Below are 24,535 nucleotides of genomic sequence, written 5' to 3' on the forward strand. Positions count from 1 at the left end.
TAGTTACGTCGTCAATGTAACCTATACACCGAGCTGCTATAGAAAACCCCCGCTCACTATAGCTATACATCTAGCCAGGCCCTTTTATTTCAGTCGATGATCGATGGAGCACGGCGGCTCAAATTTTCAGCACAGCACAGCACAAACGTCATATATTATCTAAGGTTTTACACTTTGCTGCTGCTGCCCCCTTCCTTCATACATTCACAATATACACAAAGAGTTTATTGATGTATTACAAAGTTGAAGGAACGATCGGCTGTCCATACATTATAAGTTATTTTTCGTATATAAATGAAATATATGGTCTTTTATTCACATGGAAATAAGAAACAATGTGGACACTGGTTCCCCCGTTCGTCTGAAAGAAAAAAAAATGATATGGAATATATGAATATTGTTGAGTCAGCATAACTTTAGAGGTATGTGAACTGTGTTCGTTTCACGACATGCGTTCCCTTTTTCTCATGCAAAACTGATCAAACGCTGGTGCGCGTTGACTGGTGCGGAATAAGCTCATTACCATACGTATAAAGAACCACAGCACGTTGGGTTGTTATCCAGCGACACCATCAAAATACCCGTGAAAGACGAAATCAAAGATGATTCAGCTTTTAGCACTTCTCTCCTATATCCTGCGCAACAGCCATTAATATGTAACACAGCATAGTAGGCTAATCACGTTGCAAGCGCTCGGGACAGTTACTATAGTGCGTCTAACGTTCCTAATTGCGATTACATAAATAAGCTGCAGCTAAAGGAAAACTTGGTAATTCGACCAGCAGTATAGCAGGATTATCGTCAAAAGATATCTATGCGTATTTTAGACAGTATATAGACCAGCAACGCCGTGTAAGTATATTGCAGTCTGCTGCTCGCTCATTAACAGTCGATGGTAAAGTTGCATTGGACGGCACCCGGGCTAAACTTTTTCGCAGCAAATAGACGCTGCGAGCGCTATATAACGGCCATAGCTCTCACGTCTTTTGTCTTGTCTCTTCTACAACATCACCAGCTGCAAGTTTACCGGAAAAATAAAAAACGAATGCCTTTTTTTTTTTTTACGTGTGTTTGTTTTCTATCTGTGGCGCCTCGTGTCTGTTTCTTTCGAGACAGTAGCACATCACTTTCCAGTTTACACGTCCAAAGTCTATAACAGCGAGGACCGTCAGCTCCGAAAGTGGGCTAGGAAATGGAGCGTGTTGTAATATGGCTGTGCATGCCTACCACCCTTCCGACGATAGCTGCCAATCTTCACTTTCCCCCCTTTCCTCCTTTTGCTAATCACACAGCAAAGCCGACACTAATCACTATATAACCGGAGGGAGAGAGAGAGAACTATCACTCCCAGCTAGCTGGCGTTAAATCAATATAGATTGGCCTACACACTCTACTCCACACCAGCAGCGGCCCGCTGTGTCTACACGTAGGATATCCTATTACACACACACGCATTCGGCTCCCACAAACTTGACGCCAATTCCTCGTTTCTAGATGCTATTACTACTCTACCGTCATATACAAAAAAGACATTTCTTTATAGTTCTTTTTGTGCTTTTTATAGCTCTTTTACCAGATTGTGGAAAAGAAGGTGCTAAAGTGCTGCTTTGGTCATTTCAGAGATGTAGAAAGGAACTCGGGTTTTTATACGTTTCCGCTCCTGCCCCCCCTCGGGCTTCCGATCTATAATTTATGTAGTAATGTCGTATACAGGCCATACTGGTATAAAACCACGAAGAATAATAGTATTCCTTCGATGTATAGAGGGTGATCTCTTATATATTGGTGACAATCTGTAAACAATAAATCGTTTGATCATTTTCTTTTTCGACGCCATCATCACATGATATCCCAGGAAGCAGATATGGCTTTAGCCGAGCGAACGCCAGTGGCGCTGGGAGCCATCAGTAGCATCAAAACTACGAAGAACTCAAATGATGAACGATCTCTTTCTCTTCTCTATGGTTACACCAGCCTGATATACCCCAACAGCAGTGGTGGCAACGATTTTACACGTCGCTAAGTCTTTCTTTTGTTGAGAGCAGAGAAAATAACAGTTTTTCTTTTTTTTCGCTCCGTCTAACAATTCCATTTGCATCCTCTCTTGCTATCTCCCGGTGTATGTATAAGGGGAAAAAGGATCTTTTTCGGTATTGATTTCCTCTCAAGATTCCTTCGTTTTCTTTTTCTGTTTTTTGGCAAGGAGCCGCCGCCATTTTGAAGATGTTAAGTTTTCTTGCTTGCCATGTTCAACGTTGCCAATAAAATGCAATGGCAGGACACATATTACCTTTTCCTTTCACGGCTCGGTGCCATTTCATATATAGAACATTTCAACACATTTTTATGAAGGCCAATCACGTAGCAAACGATTCTACCGTAAATATCAGAGAAAAAAAAAGAGTTGGGAATGGTATAAAATTTTAAGAACGGTCGGCCAAAACCTTATGGTCTTGTTATTATTATTATTGTTTGTTACGCAACACGCAATGCTCGTTTGAGAAAAGAGTTTCGCCGCGCTCACGACGGAAAATTGGGTGCGTTTATGGTACCGTTGTAGGTATAACGAGATGATTTCTATGCTAATATTACTAGTCTGCTAGGTCTATGTTCGGCATGATATAAAAAGCCCCGGTACATTTTCCTCTTCACGACAACGCTGTTATAATATGGCCACAAAATTTTTTTCTTTTTTAAAACTGGCGACACTCGGACCAATTGTCGCTTTGGGGCTCTTTTTACTTCAACTCTTGACTCTTGAGTCAATCATTTTTAAAGGAGAAAATAAAAAAAAAAAACGTTTTGTTGAAAAAAAAAAGAAAAACCATAATTTATTATGGCATTCCGCTAGATGGCTCTATAGCGTGTCTATTCAAAAATCTATCACACACACAAAAAGCCGGGCACAACAACAAATCCCAAAACGTAAACAAGGTTTGCCTTTTGCCTTTACCCACACAAGTTCTTGAAAAGGAGGCCTTGCCACCGAGGCAGAAAACATAATATTGAAACTGTCGACCAAAAAAGGGACTCGGTTTGCACGCCGAGGAATTGTTATTCGTTTATTCTTTTTGTTGCACATTGCGTGAGTGTGTCTGTTTATATACTGTGGTCTTGTTTGCATAAAACGATGAGCCTAGATGATACGCAAAAGAGGGTGCAGGAACATTTAAAAAACAAATGTCGAGTCTCATCCATGACGGTGCCTCAGGAATGGATCGATGGCTGTATTGCCTTTTACAGGAATTCACATTCCAATACAAATCTTTCCGATCTACTAGAATTTGTTGCTCAACAATGGTTCCTCATGGATTTTATATCACTGGAACTCAAATCACTCCCCATTAACTTGAATAAATCGATTCTGGTCAACTTGACAGGGAATTATGTCCTTCAGGTGAGCCAGCGTACTCTCAATCATTTAACATGTGCTAATGATTCTCATGTGTTAACCAAAAACAGTTGATGTCTGTCCTCAACATTGGTCAGTCTGCCTATTCCCAGCACACCAAAATCACAAAGGGACTGGAGAGCAACAGTGAAGTCTCTGCGGACAAGAAAATACCTTCGAAATGGGAGCCAAAGAACAGGAGGATGCTTTTGCTTGACCTAACGGATGGCAGTCAAAGCATCCAAGCCATGGAGTACACTCCCATCCATCACTTGCACTTGGACTTGATTCCTGGGACCAAAGTCCTCGTCAAGGGGCCAGTGGAGTGCCGCCGTGGGGTGATTCTACTCCGTTCCAACAACATTGAACTTTTAGGTGGAGAAGTGAGTGACCTAGTGCAAAAAAACGCTCCCGAGAACATCCTGGCACGTCTGCTTGACAAGCCAGAGAATCCCAACCCAGTTTACGGTAGCTACACTGCGCAGACATTAGCAACCGTCAACGACTTCGAACAAGATGGAGGTATGACATTTCCCCCTTTTTTTTTGTTCTCTCTCTTTCATTGATTCGGACAAAAGGAAACTTTTTTTTCAAAAAATTAGCAAAGGTTCTTTTTTCTTCCACTTGTGCTGAGCGATGGAATGACAAACTTTTGGACCCAACTCAACTGTGCACGTGACCGTTAAATCGACAGCGTATAAAAAAAAGGAGAAGTGGGAGGGGGATAAAACATTCCGCAGAGAACTTAGGAATCGCTTGGGAAAATGCGTGCTACCGTTGTACTCTATCTAACTTAAGTTTAACTTAACTTTTTGTCGTAGATCTGACACCATGTGGGCTATAGAGTTTGAATATTTATTTATTTTTTCCCTCCTCCTTTCACTTGACTGGTCACTTGTTTCAGCAAGTGCATTAATGAATCTGATGTAACCTCAAATAAACCACCCCTTCAAAAAAAAAAAAAAAAAAGGTTAGATTAGTGGGTTTCTGCGGTCTTGACTTCCGGCCGGCCCGGAAGTGTTGGTACTCGGTCATGGCTGCCAAACCTTTTGCCCTATACTAAAAGAAAAAGAAAAAAAAAGGGGGGAATACTCAACAACAACAGCAAAAAAAAAAAATAAATAAAATGAAAGAAAAAGAGAACCCCGGTCGATAATGAAGCTGCATCCCTGGTGGTAAAAGGTTGACACACACACACAACACAGCGGCGCGCGCTTGTGTGTGTGTATGTTGGATTTAGTGATTGATCGGTCTATACTGCGCCGGCCCAACACAAAGATCTCCTTCTGACGACGGAAGTTGCATTTTTTACGAAATCAGAAAAGAATAACAAAAAGGGGAAAAAAAAAATGAATCTTGGTCTTTCTCCATCATTTTCTTATTCACCATTATTTTCTCCCTGTCGAAACTACATCTGAAAAGTCGAGAAAGACGGCAAACAAAAAAAAAATGACGAATGGATTTCTTCATCCGTATTCCATTGTTTACTACCCCAAGTTGAGGCTTTTTATTTTATGGCTTTCGCTCTGGCCATGTTCAATCGATTAAGAGTTTGTACACACACACACGGTGAGGAGGAGTTTCACTTTATAGTCTACCCGATTGAGTCGATTTACTTTCTTTTATTTTTTTTAAAGAATTTTAAAAAGAAAAGGTAACAAACAAAGGTAAACTATGAAAAAAGAGTTAACCGTTTAACCGCTTTGGTCTTTTTGTTGATTGAACTTACCAAGGTTTTTTTTTTTTTAAGATTTCTTTTGTCAAAAGTCGAAAAGAAACCGGTTGTGGAGGATTTGCATGATCTTTCTTATCGACTTACACGTAAAATTGGCCAAGAAAAACAAAATCTAGTCTTCGCATCTTTACTTTATTCCATTTGTACTTCAAAGAAAAAGAAAATACATTTGCAGTCAAAAGGAATCTACGATAGGATTCCCGCCTTTTTTTTTTATTCGGATGAACCGATAAAAAACGAGAGGGTAACTCGACTTCTTTCTCGTTTCCTTTTCAAAAAAAAGGGAAAGAGACACAAACACACAAAGTTCTCGAAGAAGAATATAGTCGAATCATTTCATCAAGTCTCTTCTTGTCTGTTGAGCGGAAACTGGAACGTGATTTGTATGGCCAAGTTTATTGCCACTTGTGATGTTGATTTGTTATTCTCTTTCGCAGATGATGAACCCTCCTCAGCCAAATGCGGAAACAACACGAAGCAACAACAAAGAGGCGTCTGTCGAAACAACTCGGCGTCGGCCAATCAAGGCACGTCTAGTGTCGCTAAACAGAAAAGGAACGACGACGACGATGACCTCAAACCTTGGAGTGCTTCCTATCCGCCGGCTAAGAAAATCCAGCAGAGGGCAATACGAGCCAAAGACGAGGAGGATATGTTTCCGGACGACGATGACGATTACATTTTCCACACGGCGTCAGCAGGAGATGAAGACGTGTTCCCGGACGACGATGATGACATCCTTTTCACAGATGGCAACCTTGCCGTCCCGATGGAACAGTCGGAAGAAGACGTTGGGCGTCGAGTCAAAATCAGTGGACCTTTAACTACGTCGACAACAGCTGGCCAAGCTAAACCTATTATTGTCAACAGACCATTCACTTATTTGTCGAGTTACATCAAAACAAGGGCGGACAGAGCGGTCAATAATGTCAAATGTGAAGAGGAATCCATCTGTGTCAAGGTGAATTAGTCCCCATAGATCATCGAATTATTTTTAGCTTAAAAAAGTTTTTCTATTTTTTTTTCTAATATTTTTTTTTTGAGGAAATTTTTAGGGATTTGTAGCGACGATTAAAAGCAAATTAGAAGCGGCTAGGACAGAGACTGGAACAATCCAATGGAAATTATCAGCCATTATTAATGACGGATCGGCTGCTTTGTTAGTTGATTTCGGTCCGGATGTAAGTAGAAATCAATCAGACCTTAATTAGTCTACATTTTTTATTTCTTTATTGACTTTTCCTTTTTTTTTTTTGATTGGTAAAACAAAAAGGTTTTAGAGAATCTGATTGGATATTCACCGCCTGCTCTCAAATCAATGATGGCCGCTAGTGGTGGGGATAGTAAACGTATCGGGGCGCAAGTAAGTTCCCTTTACAACATCCGTATCTGTAACGCAAAGTTAGTGGAAACTTGTGCAGCAAAAAGGAAGCCTACTCTATTGCCCAGGGAAATAATTGACTAGTTTTATTAGCCGCAAGAACGTTGAAAACCCCCAGAATTGAAAAGACAGCCACAAAGTTTTGTTTTTTCTTTCCTTCTTTTCTCCGGTATTTGGAAAGAGCAAACAAGATGAAATAAGGAGAAAGCAGTCGGCATTAACCGTTGCAAGACAACAACCGACAAAAGTAACTATCAGCCAGTCCCGTTTGGTACTTTTGCTCTGTACATGCGCCAGTGAGTAGATGGAATGGAAGCGGGTCGCTGCACAAAGCTCCTCGCAATCAAGAGGGCGCACGGGTACTATATATAGAAAGAAGTAAGGTTGAGAGAACATGCCCCCAAGGGTTATATCATCTAAGCTCTTCAGGCTCATAATTAAAAATCCAATGAAATCCAATCGTCTGCATATGCAGGGAAAAAAATGATTTTAAATGATTAATTTTTTTTTCTAATTAAACTGTGATTTTTAATTTTTTTCAATTGAAAATCAAAAAGGTATTGGAAGAAGCGAAGCAAAAGCTCATCCGATTGAATTGCCTTCTCCACATCCGATGGCCGGCTAGTGATGCTGATCGAGACAAGTGCAGTGCAGTCGGAATTCCGGCCACAAACCATAAGTTGCCCGTTGTCTACCGTTTGGAGGACATTGAACGCCGTCATCTCGAAATGTTACAACTTTTGTGATTGGTTCACACACACACACACACACCCTAGCTAGCACTTTAGACGTCAGCTTTCTACCGAATCATAATGGAAGAAAACATCAAGAATGGCGACGACCGTGGCTGGGCTACACACATTATATATGTGTGTGTGTGTGTATACAGTGTGTGTGTGTGTGTACCTGCTGCCAGAAACAGCTGGATCGATCGGTTCCCTCCATCCCTGTGTGTCTACTTGTTTTTCTCATCTCCGTTTTTTTTTTTCTTTACCAATTTTGGCGCTTTAAAACAAAAAAATATGAAAATGCCACATTTTTTTCCAGTGAGGAAGGATGTTGATTTCCTTCTTTTCCTGCGAAGAGAGAGAGGAGCTATGTCGTTTGTTGTTAACGAGGAGACGTGAGCCCACTCCAAAAAAAAAAAGGAAAGAAATTCTGCTCATTAAGGTGTCTGTCTCTTGACACGAGGAAATGTATTTACTTTCTCATCATGCAAATACTGAATGGCTTCAAGCCAAAGTAAGTCTTAATCTGTGCTCTAAAAAAATATGAATGCTTGAGAAAAAGGGGGAAGATATTACGTACTTGATGAGCTTTTTCCTATTGAAACATTCGTGGGCGAAGGGCGGTTAGATACGAATAAAAGGGTATAAACATGTCATGTTATGGTTTAATGAAGAATCGATACTTGGCAGCAGCTGAAAATCTAAAGTAAAAAGAAAACAAAATGTCTAAAAAGATATGTGTATATCTGGCCATTCGCACAGTCCACCCGTTTAATAGTAGAAGTTTTGGGTCGATGGTGTATATATTTCTAGTTTTAATATAGAAAAGCGCGCCCTCCTTTTCTTTTACGATGGTCCCATATCAAAATGGCTTTTGCTACGTTTAAAAAAAAGGGGGGATACGCAGTGTTCAAACATTTTTTATTTTTGCGCAATGTGAAAAATTGAGATGAAACCCCCTTTTTTTTTTGCCTTTTCGATTGTGATGCCCCCTGGAATACATTCTGGTTTCCCTTCGGCCAGCTTTGGACGAGAACATGCAACAACAAAAAAAAAAAGCAAGAAACATGACACGCAACTGTCCAGTAGCAAGACCGCAAAGAATCTTTTTTATTTTCGGGCTGACAAAACATTATGTGATATGAAATAGAAAATTAAAAGGCTGTCGATGAAAATTTGCAGTAGACATTTTGAATAGTTCACTCATCAAGCTCTTCATTCAACGTCCTAGTAATACATTTGATGGCGAGTCCTAGTTATTTATATATTCTATTGCCGTTGGGGAATAAAGCGCGCCGATGGACGTCGGAATGGTATACCTAATACTACTCTCTCAATCTTCTCCCCCAAAAAGCCTATAGTACCGCGAATGGGAACCTTTAACCGCGTCACGTCTATACAAAAAAGAGGCGGAGACATGTCGCATCGATCTGTCCCTTCCGGGGCAAGCATATATAAATATATAAAAAGACGGTGTGCTATATATATATACGAGGACGAATCTTGAATGTTAATACTTGATTTTATTATAAGGATCGTTCATTAGACGCCCTATATATTTATTTATATGGGTTGTAATTTTCTTCGTCTCGCCGTCGATTGATTTGCAGACGATCCTCTTTGATATGCCTGCAACACCATTTCCGTAAAAAAAAAGATTACAATTGATACTTTTGTAAGAAAAGAGTTCTCTGGTTTGATTTTTTTTTGTTAAGAAATAAATTTAAAGTTTAAACTTATAGCTAATTGCTCATTGATTCTGTTCACGGAATTAATTTTGTCCGTATTTGATTTTTAATTTTCATAAATGTGGCAATGTTTTACCTAGCAGACAAAGTTTCTTCTAAAAGCTAATAAATAAATTTTTAAAAAGAACATGACAATGTTGCACCTATTTTTTTATTTTTTTTATTTTTTAAGAATATCCCACACACGAGACAGACACAAAAAAAAACGTGTTTCATTGCGCGCGCAACTGTTCTTCCCTCCCTGGTAATAAAATATATCACATCTTCGACTAGAGAAGAGCAAAAAGAAATAAAAAAGAGAGCCACCTTGTCGAGTTCACAGTTCTCCCACACTCGTGTCGGTGGCGTACTGCTTTGCACACATATTAAAAAGGCCCATGTCAGCGAGCCTTTGGTCTAGAACGCGGGTTGCAGTGGTCGTGACCGCTAGCAGCCTCCCTGCTTTTTCGAACCAAAATAGACCAGTACACTAGTGGACGTTGTGCAAGGTGGTCGTACGGTGTGTGCCATTGTGTTTCTTTGACCAGTGATTTTTGAGAAAGTGGTTTCTTTTTGTGCTTTTTTGTTTTGTTTCAAATTGAATCAGTTGAAAATGTTTTCCATTGTGGTGGTTATGTCAACAATGGCATTGTTGTTGATGTCCGGCTTGACAGTCGTCTCGGCTGCATCTGAAACCGGGTAAGCAGAAATGATTGAAATTCTTTTTTTTTTTCTTTCCGTCTTTAGAAATGTAAATGGCTTTGAAAGGGGAGACTATTTGTTTGTATCGTATTGAATACGTTTTGTTTTGTGTTGCCAGTTCGATACAATTGCGAGAAAAGTGGGCTTGTTCTTTCTGATGTTATTACGATAGGAGTTAAAAAGAAGGTGTTGCCTATTATTAAAAATTGGCATCTAATATGCCTTAAGGATATTTTTTCTTCAAAATCCTACAGTCAGGGTAGGAACGAATTTTGTATTCCAAGAATTTCCATTTCCATACAGTAAACAAATCAGACAGTTTGCGGGAGCTCGGCATGATACAGCAACATTTTGATGCATTGCTGTGAACGGTTAGACGAGAATTTCGCAACACATCTGCACAAGACGTGTCTGTTCAATAACGTTTTTTTTCTCTCGCAATTGGCTATTCTCTTCCCCCACCCCTCATATATCTCTACGAAGACGTTTGCTATATCCCAGATGATGTATATAGCTGCCGTTCTTCCATAAAGTCCACATCGAAACTAAATGTACAGTTTGATATCCCTCCGGGACAAATGGCTTCCACTCCTCTGGGGCGGTGTTGTCTATATAAAGCCTTTATAACGTATCGCTTTTTTTTTTCTCTTATACACAGGAATGTATCAAAATTATATTTAAACTCTTGGCTCGTTCGTGTGATTGGTTGCTGGGGACGGGGGGCTTTCGTCGTTTGTAGAAATCAATCAGACAGTTTTTCCAGTTCATTTCGTATGATTGCTTGGCATATTTTCGCATAGAATGTCTCATCTGCATAGTGGCCGGGAAAAGTATTTGATCGATAGAAAACAGAGCGCTGCGTGATGAAGAGATTTTTTGCCCATAGATGTATTTCTCTTGTGTGCATCATAAAACTTTTACTAATGACTTTCTTGACTTCTATTCATGTTCTAACATGGATGAAAATTTGAAAAAAAAAAATGCAGCAAGCATCATTATAACATTTCGGGAATTCTCAATGGACTTCAAGTCGGTTACGATAAACGCGTCCGTCCCAATTACGGAGGTTAGTCTTTCATTTTTCACACGCATTAAAAAAAAAAAAATAGCTGGAAGAGTTATGGTAAAATGCATACAATGTATCGTCGCTTTTTGAAGATTTAATTGAAATTCGTTGTTACTTGTATGTGATTGATAAACATTTATTCGGAGGGGATGTACATATTGTTATGCATCTTTACAATAGTGTCTGTTTGGACATCCATTCCCCTTAGGGCAAAAGGGAAAATGTTTCGGTTGGTGGACTCTCTGCGTCTAAATAATAACACAAAGAAGTATATTATCCAGATGGACAGCCGGGCAAGCATTTGAGAATACGTATATGTATCTGTATAAAGCCCGAAATCTTAAGACGATCCGTTTCTTGCGCTATTGTATTGATGTGTACATAAATCAGGGTAAGAGAGGTCTACACACACATATATATATATTCCCTATCGTGTTGTTATTGATTTCCCGTTCCCACTTTTTTTCCTCCTTTTTTTCTTCTTCTTCATCGCATGCTGCCCATGTTATATTACAAACGTGTTTGTGTTCTATAGATATAGGCTTCTATGTACCTTTCATTCGTATTTTTTATCGCGTGGCAATTGTTCGTTTCTAAATTCATTTGATCCAACTTGAGGTATACAGCAGATGGTAGTTTTTATTTGATACTTGATTTAACAAAAATAAAGAAAAGCAATATATAGAAAACAACAGCTTGTGTGAGAAAAATTGAGGGAAGCAAAAAGGACCTACGGAAAATAGACAAATGAAACAACATCTGAAATGAACAAATATATAAATTAATCCAGTCTTTGCTATAAGCCACCGTTGCTGCTGCTTCGTAAAATTTGATCGTATCACATTTAATCCGATATATGTTTACTGTTTGGACGTCAACCGTTTCGGCCTATTAAGACGGCCACAGCTGTCAGCGTGGCATAATTTGATAATTGATTTATTTATAATATTAGCAATATCAAGAAATATGGACATTTTCTTTTTTATTTCCCATTTTTTTTTTTATTTGCGCGCAATCGAAATTATGTTTTATGATCAAGAAAAAAAAGAGATCTTTGAAACATTTCTAACGGTTTGTTGTGTGAGGGGAGCGGGTTGAAAAGTTTAATCGGATCAAAAGATCGCAGGATCCAAGTCGACACAGTAGACCCTATAGCCACTAAAGTGAAAAAGAAATGAAAAAAAAAATAAAATTATATTTATAAAGATGATGAATTATTGATCGACTAGGAAATGCGTGGATGTATACAACAGCCGCTTTCTTTCATATTTATTATTAGATTGATGTCTTTGGATATTATTAACACCGAACCGCACAGTCGCGCGCGTCTGTCAAATTGATTTGAGGGCTCTCCATTAAAATTCTTAATCCTCATACAAAAAAATCTTTTTTTTTTAAATTCTTATTTCCAAAATGTGTTTGTTTTTTGTTTGAATGAATTCTATTAACGACGTGTTATTTTTCAGGAATCCCTGTGCAGATTGAAGTGTCTATGGGAATCATTACCATCAGCTCGCTATCAGAAGTCACAATGGTGAGTTATTTTAGACACTCATTTCATTCTGTATAAGCCTCTCTATAAAGACCTATATAGTTAGGTCATCGCACCAGTAGATTCTCACTGCCTTACGATGATTAAACTTTGGCAATATCACGCTAGATTATACGTTAGATCCACGGTATAATAACAAAAAAATGTGAAAACTTCAGGTCGCAATGTTTAAAATGGAAATGATTTGATGGAATATTGCCGCCGGTTTGAACATGTTTGTTTCCATTCGTTGATATTATAATATTTTGGTTGGTATAGAGTTTATGGTTGACGTTTGATCGATGGCTATTGTAAATGGTTTGAATGTTCTCCCGTTGTTATTCAATATCGTGTAGTTGATTCATTCAAACAATTGAATGAAGTTATATATGTACAGTATTTCAAACAAACCTTCCATCAACCCGCCAAGTCAAGCGGTTGAATTAAGAAAACACGTCCGTTGACCCCCGTTGGCGATTTTTGCGTGATTATTGCGCTAACGTGGAACCATTGCATCCGTTGATCGATCAAGCATTTTTTGGCTATACATTTTCGTTATCGATATATAATCAACAAGAAAAGCGATCCACGTTCTAAATATGCATACTATATTATAATCCTTATTCGTATCGTACAACACAGGATTTCACGCTGGACGTTTATTTCCGACAGTTCTGGACAGACAATCGTCTTTCGTTCCAGCGACAACGAGGAGTAGAGATTTTATCGGTCAGTACGGAATACCTTCGCAACATGTGGGTACCGGACACATTTTTTCCCAACGAGAAAACAGCTTATTTGCATACAGTCACGACGTCCAACGAATTTGTTCGCATCCGTCACGATGGCGAAATAACCCGCAGCATGAGGTTTGTTTACATGTGCATATACCGTATAGGAAAAGTATAATTTAGATAAATGCATTTCCTATCGATTTTTCTGTTCTATATTGGCTGGAAATGTAGAATTACTATCACGGCATCGTGTCCCATGAACCTGAAATATTTTCCGCTAGACAGTCAACTATGCCCCGTTGAAGTTGAAAGCTGTAAGTTGGGAAAAATATATCACACAAATAAAAAGTTTGTGACATTTGCTTGTAATCTAAAGTTTTTGCTCCGCTTTTTTTGCAGTTGGATTCACGACCAATGAAATTTGGTACAAGTGGGTAGACGGACCGAAAGCTGTTTCCATTTTTCCCGAAGTCGAATTACCTCAATTTCAAGTCATGGGCTATCGCAAAAGAGAATACAGTTACAGTCTTACAACTGGTAATCAAATTTTGCATCAATTTCTCCGTTGAAAAATGTTTTAAATATTTGTCTAAAATTTAGGCAATTATTCGCGATTAGCCTGCGATATTCAATTTGTTCGCTCGATGGGTTATTATTTGATTCAAATTTACATCCCGTCGAGTTTGATTGTCGTCATTTCTTGGGTCTCTTTTTGGATTAATCGAAATGCGTCTCCCGCACGAGTATCACTCGGCGTGACGACGGTGCTCACCATGACGACGCTCATGTCTTCGACCAACGCCCAACTGCCAAAAATCTCCTACATCAAATCCATCGATATTTACCTGGGAACTTGTTTCGTCATGGTCTTTGCTTCTCTTTTAGGTACGTCCACTTTCTCTTTTTTCTTTATTTCTTACCATATAATATTTTAGAGATAAATATCTATTGCACAGACCTTTATCTATTATTCCCATGTTCTGTGTGTGTGTGTGTGTGTGTGTACTCGAACTGAATTATTTTCGTACATGTGTGTACGTGTGCGGCCAGGGGATATATGGTGCGGAAATGTATCCAATAAGTTTTTGGCTGCCGCATCAGCACATGTGTCACGGCATTTCCCGTTTCCGCTTTATATAAGACACACACACACGTGTTTGTGTCTTTTTTCCTTAGCCTTTTCATGCGCTCGTGAGTCCCCCACTGACGTCCATAATATATCAATTGATCTACATGGATATATCCTATATATATTAGATTCCCGCCTTTGTGTACAAAAATATGCAGAGTTTCATTGCTGCTGCATATTTAGTTTTACATTTATCTATTGCATTCGCAGTCTGTGTTTGTGTTCATCAAAATTCAGCTTTAGCTGAACAATAGCACTTGAAATGTAGTTGAAGGTATACAGAGCGATCGTTCCATTTCGTATCGATTTTATATTGGCAACGTTGTCAGGGAATAGTATTGAAAAAGAATTTCTCTCATTTTTTTTTATCCCCCTTTTTTCTGACTTTTACATTTACATATATATTCGGAATCTAACTGGATCCAATGTATATCTAAATATTAAATCTCTAAGCTTCAGATAGATCCAATTGCCCCGAGCTAAATATGCGCGTACGTGAGCTGCGCGCGCGCTGCTAACGTCATATAAACTCGGACGTCATTCCTGTGTCGTTACTGTTCTTTATTTATCAGAAATAGTAGTTCCATCTAGTCTGATTGATTAAATATAGATAAATTCAACCTCCGGATAACGTTCCTTTGCAGCAACAAATCATCCGGATCGTGTATTATGGAATGGAGCAAAGTAAAAAGGGAGGATTCATCATCAATTCAAACGGAGTAGTATACGCATACAAACAAAAGATACATCGGTTACCATTGGCAACTGGTTGATGCTTCATCGTTCAATACATCCTGTGTATAGAAAATCCAATCAGTCGAAATGTACCACGTCGTTCTATATATTGAACTATTCCCGTCGTAGGCTCTTGATCGAAAAACTTTGACGTCCAGAAAAAAAAGTCCGTTGCCAAGGCAACGCGGTTGATCTACAGCCTATCTCCCTCACCCTGTATAAGAAAATAGCAAAAAAAAACCAAAAAAAAATTGGGCTTCTGTGATTACAATTTTCTTTCACATCAGCGCCAGGCTTCTCACGTGCGTCTTCGTCCGTGAAAAATGTTGACGCTTTTGATGTGTATACGACACATCATCAGCACCACATCCCCCTCACTCTTTCCACATAATAAATATATTTAAGACCTACAGGGAAAACGAGTTATATATGAAACAAAAAAAAAAAAAAAACATTTCCTTTCCTTCTACATGCCCTCATTCATTCGTTACATCTCTCAGAGACAATATACGCTGCAAAAAGAACATATCTACTGTACGTGTTCCCGACGCTTGAAATGGAATTTTGTATTTTATAGATTGGACGTGTTTAGCTTTTATGTATTCTTTGATAGACGCGTAAAGGTCACGACGTTCTATTACCTTCAGCAGCGTGATTCGCATACGTAAAATAGCATTTGGAAAACGTATACATATTTAAATATCAATTTCAAACGTTCGCTGTCGGAAGAGAAATGTTTAATCTAATGTAAACTCTTTTGTTTGATTGACGTGTAGAATACGCTGCCGTGGGGTATATCGCTAAACGAATTGAAATGCGGAAGAAACGCTACCAGAATCTACAAAAGTTGGCCGAACAAAGACGGGCAGCCATGCAGGCCAGCACGAACGCAGGATCTCTGGATGGCGAGACGGCCTCATCCACTGTCGCCAAATCACACGTAACTTTGTTTTAATTATTTGTTGTTGTTTTTTTATAGAATGTTTTTAAACGTCCCTTTTCAAATATGCAGTGCAAGAATAATAAATCGGGAAGTAGCACGGTGGTTCAGGTGACGGCTGTTGGTGATACGGACGACCTGGCGCTGGTCAGCCAGGGCAAGAACCTCAACGTCATGTACGGCGCTTCACCGTCAACCATTGACAAATATTCCCGCGTCATTTTCCCCGTTTGTTTCAGCTGTTTCCACCTCATGTATTGGGTAATCTACCTCCATGTCTCCGAGGTCGACACTAAAAACCTCACTCTTCACAATCCCAAATAATTGATTGATTATATCAAATAATCGATTGATCACTTATTAATCCAGTTTCGGATTAAACACGAATCAATTCTCATCCCCAATTAACTACTCGTTTCTCCCCTCCTATTTCTAGCTATTTCTCTGTACACTTTCGTCTCTTTAATTCATCCCTTATATATAAATAGATATATACAATAGTATAGTAGCTATACAAGAGTTTGGCTAGGCCACTGATATTAGCCAGTTAAATTAGCACATTATCTTTAAAAAAAAAAAAAAAAAAGGACAAAAAAGGTTAACCAATATAGAGCTAATATTAATTACAGATTTTAATTTCATCGTTAATTTTTCTACATAAAATAATTCTACAATATATACTGCCTCATAAAATCATACTCTTTTTTATTCAACTTAAAATAATAAAATTCAACGCAGTATATACTGGTATATATACTTAAAGTAATAATATGTATTGTGTATGTATATATATTACATAAATATGATCAATGCTTTCTAACCTATAATATTCAATTCAATGAAAGTAAATTCATTTTACTGTTAACATTTAATTATGACATCCCTTCATCGATCTATCTTTTTCACACTATTTCACATTTATTAAATTAAAATTTTTCATAAAAGAATTACTCAATAACGATAATAATAATTACAGATAAGAACTTAATGAAAAAAAGTCAATCGTTCAAATCGTACTGAAATAATTATGAATCCAAAGTTCTTTCTATACTTCCACTACACCTCCTTCTCTCTTTTCGAAATGATATATAGCCTATTTATAACAGCAAGACAAAATGTAATTACTGCGAAATCGTTAATCGCGTGTTGTACATATAACGAAATAACGTTGCTAAAAATAATTTTTCTCTTTATTTGTCTAACTTTTTTTGTTTTCGTTGGGACAATTTGGCCGTGACAAGTATGCATTGGCCTGCGTGTTTCACTGTAAATGTCAAATGTGCGTATGGGCTCAACGCGCGTGTAATTTGTCGACTGGGCAACAAAAAAACAACTCATCATTAATTTATCATTTGTAATCAAGACGAATGTAACGAGGTCGAAGGATATATATCATCTGGATTTCATTGTTTGTATAGGAATTGATTGATTTTGTCTTGCTTGTATGACACACCTTTATATATTACAAACCCTTTTTTTGAATGATTGATTCACTGCTAAAGGGGATGTTTAAGCCTAATTTTATCCATACGCCAACTTGCCAAGTACGCAATATGGCTGCCATCATCTAAGTGAAGTAAAATTACTGGTAGCCGTATTGTGAACTAATGTACATGTTGCCGGATAGGAAAAGTAGGATCGAACATCCCAATAGATGATATATATATATAGTGTGACAGCAATAAAAAAAACTATAAAAAATGATTAAAAACAGACGAATTACTTTCTGCACATGTCCTCGCTCCAGCTGGGCAATTTTAATCAACACGTTCGGAAATCGGGAAACCCATTACAAAAGAATTGTACGTCGATTACGAAAAACGGCTTTGCTTCATGGAATTTTCTGGGATTCATAAAACGCAACGATAAACGGGAGACGTCCAGGTCTCACGTAAATTAATCTTGACGTATTTATATGTAACGAATGGGTGCACCTGAGGTTTTTTCGCTTTGGCTTCAAAGTTATTTAGAGAAATCGGTTCAAATTAGGTAACGCATGGTTGCTTACATTTTCGTGACTCTTTAATTTCTTGTTGACAGAAGAGAAACGTTCAAGATTCCTGGCATAGTTGTTAGCTTTAGCGAACATTGTTGTTACTTGTTAGCGACATTGGTCTGCCAAGTTTTTCTGAGCAGCAGATGTTTATTATGAATTGTTTTCGCCTCCAAAAGTCAGCACAAGCAGGTGGTAGCTCGATAATGTGGGTAATCAATTGTTGGTTTTAGCTGACTAGAGTTCTTTGTCAACGAATAATGAAAATAAATCGGAAACTCTTAATTTTTAAAATTATTTTGATACCCATGCGCATAAAGTCATAAAATTGTAAATGAGCAACCGTCGCGTTGTAGTGTCGTCTGCTCCTGTGATGGTAGTTCACCAAATGTTGTTTCAGTAAAAAGATTTAAGTAAGAGATTTTTCTACATAAATCATGTATAACAGAATATTTACAGTCGTAAAACCTTCCAAGGTTGATGCAATTGTTCACAAACATAGTTCTCTGATTTTACCTAAAGTATTAGGTAATGAAAACATTTTTTGGATGCTTAACCCCAGATTTAGTCATTCAATCTAATTGCACCATTATAGCAATCGTACAGACGAGGACGTACAAAGAATTCAATATCGAATGGGTTCCACCACCAAAAGTTTCATGCCTAGACCCTTCAAAAAGTGGGGACAGAGGAGCAATGCCCAAGTTGGATTTGAGCCGTCCTCAATTTAAATTTTCACGCTATAAGTCAGAAGCTCAGTTCACAGACCGTGAAGAGTAATGATTTTCATATTGTTTTCCTTGTTAATCTCAATCTCAATAATTATGTTTTTTGTCATTCAGTATCTCTTCTGATGTTAAAAAAGTAACTTCCCTTGAATTTGCTCCACTGAGCAAGCAAGTTCAGGTCATTAAGCACGATGTTCTTGGAAACATTCAGAGACACACCTTTGATTGTGCATCTCTAGAATCTGCAAGTAAGTTTAAAACTAAGACAACCAACTCATACAACTATGAGACTGAAAAGTGGTTCTATTGATAGTTGCTTGCCTTACAATTAAAATCCGAAACCAACAGCGCCATACGAAAACTTGCAAGAGAGATGTCATGTCGCGGGTCATCTGCAAAGAGAATATCGATCGCCGAAATTCCCTTCTAAAACACCTTAGGAAAATTGATTACAAACGATTTGAATGGCTGCTAGAAAAACTTGACCTCGTCTATCATCCACATCCCGAGTAACTACTCTATACAGCAGTAATTTCTTTTATTAGATTGACTTGTAATGCGTTTTTTGTTGTTGTTGCTTGTTTTAAGGACCATCGTTCCGGTCACCCGAAAAGGTTCCATCATGAAACTAACGACAATTTACTGTGAGCGGATGCGCAATGAACGTCTTGAAGCATACAAGGAGGAACTCGAAAAAGAAAAAATTAAATTCGCAAAGGAAAAGGCAGAATTAGAAAAATGGATTGAAGACGAAGAAAAACAACTAGGCTTGAGAAAATGAATATTGATCCCAAGTTCTTTGGTCAACATAACAACTATAGTAAATACAATTTGATTCAATTTTGTTTCATAACCATTCCATTCTTGTTTTAATAATAAATCCAGTTAATTGTGGCTGTACAAGTGCACAAGATATTAGTGGGACGGAATCAGCATGTAACACAATATGTACATTTTGTTTTTCTTCATGGAATGATTTCTAATCTTCCATAAAAGGAACACCAGTAACATTTACCTTTTCTTTTTAAATAAAAGGATTGCAGTTCTCGTAAAAAGAATAATTGGAAGCAACAACGAAGGGGATAATACATTAAAAAAAAAGGAGTATTTTTTGTCATTGTTGTCTGTATGTTACAAGCTAGTCATGGCTGGTGGACGGGCGTAAGCTTTAGGGATGAAGCCGTACTTTCTAGACTTCGGAGCAAAGGCCCAAAGCCATCCGTCAACCGTTTGATTGTTCAAATCTGCGTAAACCCAATCACCTCTACGCACGGACAAGTCGTCTGGAGCTTGTGCCTAATTTTTCAACCCGAAAATCAACAAAAGGTACTAAAAATTTCTATTTAAAAAATATATATATCTATATACTCACTTTGTAATCGTAGAGCATAACTAGTTCGGTTCCATGGTACCGCATGTCATCCGACCCTGTTGGCGATGTTGGCATATTATTGCTGTTATTCATATTGCTCATGGCCGGCACTGGACTACCGCACGCCTGAGTTACGTGACCTATTACATTGAAAACGGTTGTCATTAAACTTCACTGTAGAAAAACCCAGTCAGTGGACGAAACGAAAAAAAAACTGGTCTTCTGGAAAGAAAAAAAAAACAAACAAAACTAACGAACACGTACTCTGTATGGCTTCGGCTGGATAGACAAATGCGCTGGGAACGAAACCTTCCTGCCCGTCACTGCGTACCACCCAATACCAATCGGGGTCTTCACGATTTAAAACGGTTACGAATTCACCGCGTTCAACGCTGACATCATTTTCATCTCGGGCGATGAACGTGTACAACACAATGTATCTTCCAGACGGATCCTGCGCTTGTCAGTCGGTGATTAAGTTTAAGATTTTGACAACTCTATGGATAGGTAGTTACCTTGAAAAACGGGTGAATATCTGGATGTGAAAGTTGTGAATTGAGACTTTGAGTGGAACTGGATTGGACATGTCGACTGGGTTGTTGTTGTGGTTGCTGGTGCATACTTTGAGGACTATTAGCCGGCATTAGAGACTTCGTACCGTAGCTCTCATTATCAGAACCATCACCCAATGCCAGCGTTCCCGGTGGGAAGAAAGACGATCCTAGGAAAACATTTCATTAGATGTGTCAACATTTTTTTACGCAAGAAGAACTTACGGGTACTATTAATAGTCGTATTATGTTGATTGGTGGTTTCACCTCCACCATTCGTTCCACTGACCCCAGCACTCGTTCCTCCACCTCCTGGACCACCTGTGCTGGAGCTGTTGTTAATGTCTGTCGCGTTGGGAATGCCCAAATCTCTTGGTAATTTCTTTTTTACAGTCAGCGTCATTTCTCCAAGATGTGGCGTATAAGGAGCACAATACGAATGAGGAATAAAACCTTCTCGTTGATCTTCGCCAATGACATAGACCCAGTCGTTTTCTTGGTACAGCACGTTCACAACCTGGAAAAACACGTGGAATCATCAATGCTGCGCAAACGGAAAACATGTGTATGTATGCAAAACTTACGTTGCCTTGTTTTACTTCTAGTTCATCATCCACGCAAGGCGTGAAATCGTGCAAAACGATCATTTTACTGTCGGGTGACAGGCCGTTCTCCTTTTCAATGCCAACACGGACGAGGGTTTCGATCGAAGCACTGCCAGTAATTCGACCCATACCTGGTGGCCTGATCGTGTCTTTATCATCAGCTGTCGGAAAAAAAAATGGAGAAAATTGTATGACCAAACATGCATACACGCCATGCTCCGTTATTATTGATACAACGCATAAGATGGAAAATGACATCTCGACGTGATACATCATGTTGTACAGTAGATACACACAATTTTCTATTCTTTTCTCGTACGTGGGAAGACAAGAAAATTTCTGTTGTAACTGTAAAAATGTATTTAGCATCATCTCCGCTACATGTACTTAAAAAAACTAATTCCCAGTTGTTTTTTCCCGTTCTCACAGTGTGTAATTCTTTAAAGCGTGTGAAATCCAGGAAAAACTTGTTGGACGTCGGGAGTAATTTTTAGAATACTAGTCACTACGATTTCTTTTTTTGAATGTTTATCTCTGTAGTTGCTTATTATTATTAAATTGCAATCTGCATCTCTAATGAGTAAATGCAGCAGCCAGCGAATCGTTAAGGCGTGGAAGAATACTGCATGTTTATGTTATTTCTAGCCACAAGTAGAAAAATTCAGGAAAATCGATTCTATGGTGAAAAACACGAGTCCTGTCTCGTGTTTTGATCATCATCAGTCACGCTTTTTTCAATGCAAAGATGATGAATCGAAAGCTTATTTATTAAAAAGATAAGAAAATATGATATGTCTGGATTTCCTAATGTCATGAGAAGCCAGCAGAAATCAAAGGAGAATTTATCTACCTAAAAAGTCTGATCGTCGTCTGTGTCATTCGCTGTCGGCATCCACGAACTTCGAAAACATGAAACACCCATCGTCCAAGTAGTAATCAATTTCTCGTTTGATAAAGAAAGCAAGTAACCGAATACATTGCATTGAATAAAATTCTCATAAAAAAGAAAACAAGCAAAATATGAAAGAATCGTGACCGCAAAAAGTAGAGAAAGAAATTTTTTTGGTTCGTTGACTTTTGATCGTGTCGCCAGATTTCTCTAAATTTACAGTACTCTGCCGGATTCGTTTGACCGATGAAGTAAATTTACCAGCAAAAAAAGCACCAAAATTATGTTTTAAAAAAATCGTGGAATTTTTTTTTCCAACTGTTATATTATCATTAAATTTCTTTCCATCGTACCCACGCTGTTGGCCATGCAGCAAAAACCAGTGAATTTTTCTTTCGAACCCTAACACGTGACAAGTTCAGAATGATACTTGAGGGGGTTCGTTAACGGATGTGGGATGCCTGCTAGTCACGAACGTTTGACATGCGATCGTGTTGGCAGCTCGTAACTTTAAAATCACATTCTACTTGTTTGTTTTTTGTTTATTTTGTTAACGTTTTACGTGTGTGTGTTATCTTTATTCAGTGAAGTTTGGTGTGCAGTTGCCGAGTTTGTTAGTTTGACAATCTTTTTTTTTGTCATATTGAAAAACCGATATATGGAACAACTGATTTGACATGTTTTGTTTTTTTTTCCCCAAAAAAGATTGGTTAATAACATTACAAAATCTTGACTGACATGGAAACCAACATGGCGATTAGCAGGGAGAATGACGTAACTGAATCTTAGAGAGTGATGTATTCATGTGGATACACAACCACAAATTAAGAAAAGAGAGATTCTGTTTCCTGTGTCTTTTTGCCTATTCTATTATGATTAGTCTATTATTAAAGTTTCTGCGTGAAAAATTCATTCAACTAAGAAAAAAAAAACGTTGAACATCTGCTGTGATTTTTTTAGTAGGTGGGACGGTCAGAAAACAACCCCCACAGTATTTAAATTTCAGCATCTTAATACGCAGAGTAAAAAAAGAATAGAGGAGGCGAAAGGAATTCGGCAAAAAAAAGTTTGCATAGCTCCAGGCATCGTTTTCAACTTGGTAGTTTAAAATGTCTATCTTTTCTTCGTGTGTGTGAAAATCCTAACCTAAAGAACGGAAACGAAAACGACGCTTCCTTTCATGCCTCCAATATGCACGACAAAGCTCATGTGGTCTCTTTTTATTTTTTAGTTTCAAGACTGGTACCCGAAAAATTCGACGACACGACTTGGAACAATGGATGCCTACGTATCTAGTTCACCTCTACCAACACTCTCTTTTCCAGACACGAGCAGATGCAAGTTTTTGAGAAACGTATATACCTTTTTTCTTCTTGCCTCGGCGTATCCTCACGGGGCACAAGAAAGCCATGACTCAGGTGATGCACACAGGTAGTGGGTAGAGCAAACACTGTCAAATTTTTTCCCCAAAAATCAATTTCTCTTTGCTGCGCTAATCACTTGTTGAATAATTAACAAAACACACTTAAACAAGCACAATTAACGTTGTGTGACACAGTTGAGTGAAGTAAGGTGAGAATGGGTACGTTCAGGTGAGAAAATCAATGGGTCCAACAGCAGCAGACCCTGGTTGGAAGAAGGCCTGGTTTTTGCTTCTGTTCCATGGCCTCCGCCAATACCCACTGGCACAGGCACTGCTGCACACCTTGAAAAACTCTCAGGAGGAGAACCCGACTTCTTTTTTTTTATCGCATTCTCCCCCTCTAGTCAATTTCATCCAACCAGGTTTTTTCTCTTCTCTCTGCACACAGTTTGTTGCCTTTAGCTCCAGGCCTTTTGCTTCTTCTTCTTCCACTCACATTCTTTCCCTCTATACACTTTTTTTATTATTATTATATATATACCTTTGGGGCTCTTCCTTTGCTGCTAATTTATTTCTTTCCTTTCTGGTAGACGTGAGGGATTTGAAGGAAGAGAGGGCTTACCTGCACCGCGATGTGTTTTTCTTCTTATAGCTCAGCGGTCACGTAAAAGGTGCGCGCATGCCAGCTAAAAGGCCAACAACAACTTGTTTGAAGAAAAGCTCTTTTTTTTTTTAAATTTCATTTTTTTACCATTTCTGTCTGTGGTTGATTTATACCTGTGATGCTTATCGTGTACACAGAAAGAAAAAAGCCTTTGGGACAAAGTTGCACCGTATGTGTCTAAATGCACAGTTACAAGCCATCTGAGTTCAGCACAGTCAAGTGCTCAAGTCCACTTTGTGCAGTGACTGACCATATTACACTGCTGTATCTAAATGACAACAGGTTCTTTGCAATTTGTTTGTTCTTTCTACCATTTGAAAAAATTGGGAAAGTGCTTTGTATTTACAAGTTTAGAAGTCAATCTCAGTCACTTTGTGCAGTGACTGACCATATTACACTGCTGTATCTAAATGACAACAGGTTCTTTGCAATTTGTTTGTTCTTTCTAACCAATTTCTTTTCTATTGAAAAGAGCCGGTCGGACGGCATATCGGCAAATGGCAACAAAACAAAACGTTAGAAATTTTGCAAGTCGTATACTGGTTACGCCAACCAATTTGCTGTCTGTTGC

General features: G+C 38.4%; 3 protein-coding genes and 2 long non-coding RNA genes across 5 annotated transcripts; 3 read left to right on the forward strand and 2 right to left on the reverse strand.

The window, feature by feature from the left end:
* Positions 1–203: 203 nt before the first annotated feature.
* LOC116915986 lies at positions 204–2,741 on the reverse strand. The gene is made up of 2 exons (XR_004390372.2): positions 524–2,741; positions 204–361 (listed from the first exon to the last, which is right to left on the reverse strand). It is a non-coding gene; the product is annotated as an uncharacterized LOC116915986 (long non-coding RNA).
* Positions 2,742–2,900: 159 nt separating this feature from the next.
* LOC116934095 (recQ-mediated genome instability protein 1) lies at positions 2,901–7,889 on the forward strand. The gene is made up of 6 exons (XM_032941965.2): positions 2,901–3,397; positions 3,463–3,913; positions 5,564–6,087; positions 6,182–6,307; positions 6,400–6,489; positions 7,065–7,889. The coding sequence occupies exons 1-6, from the start codon at positions 3,131–3,133 to the stop codon at positions 7,251–7,253; spliced, it is 1,647 nt and encodes a 548-aa protein (XP_032797856.1). The 5' UTR covers positions 2,901–3,130; the 3' UTR covers positions 7,254–7,889.
* Positions 7,890–9,389: 1,500 nt separating this feature from the next.
* On the forward strand, positions 9,390–19,625 carry LOC116931236 (gamma-aminobutyric acid receptor subunit beta). The gene is made up of 14 exons (XM_032939099.2): positions 9,390–9,661; positions 10,651–10,730; positions 12,197–12,264; positions 12,904–13,130; positions 13,227–13,309; positions 13,395–13,532; positions 13,596–13,880; positions 15,636–15,799; positions 15,872–16,060; positions 18,399–18,568; positions 18,635–18,768; positions 18,834–19,029; positions 19,109–19,340; positions 19,406–19,625. The coding sequence occupies exons 1-13, from the start codon at positions 9,576–9,578 to the stop codon at positions 19,299–19,301; spliced, it is 2,013 nt and encodes a 670-aa protein (XP_032794990.1). The 5' UTR covers positions 9,390–9,575; the 3' UTR covers positions 19,302–19,340; positions 19,406–19,625.
* On the reverse strand, positions 19,361–23,742 carry LOC116935940 (SH3 domain-containing protein Dlish). Its single transcript, XM_032943409.2, has 7 exons — positions 23,300–23,742; positions 21,028–21,209; positions 20,669–20,960; positions 20,408–20,613; positions 20,157–20,346; positions 19,893–20,032; positions 19,361–19,816 (listed from the first exon to the last, which is right to left on the reverse strand). The coding sequence occupies exons 1-7, from the start codon at positions 23,346–23,348 to the stop codon at positions 19,652–19,654; spliced, it is 1,224 nt and encodes a 407-aa protein (XP_032799300.1). The 5' UTR covers positions 23,349–23,742; the 3' UTR covers positions 19,361–19,651.
* Positions 22,360–24,240, forward strand: LOC116915928. Its single transcript, XR_004390359.2, has 2 exons — positions 22,360–23,036; positions 23,169–24,240. It is a non-coding gene; the product is annotated as an uncharacterized LOC116915928 (long non-coding RNA).
* Positions 24,241–24,535: the final 295 nt, after the last annotated feature.

Source organism: Daphnia magna, linkage group LG1, assembly GCF_020631705.1.
Source record: "Daphnia magna isolate NIES linkage group LG1, ASM2063170v1.1, whole genome shotgun sequence".
NCBI classification, from domain to species: Eukaryota; Metazoa; Arthropoda; class Branchiopoda; order Diplostraca; family Daphniidae; genus Daphnia; species Daphnia magna.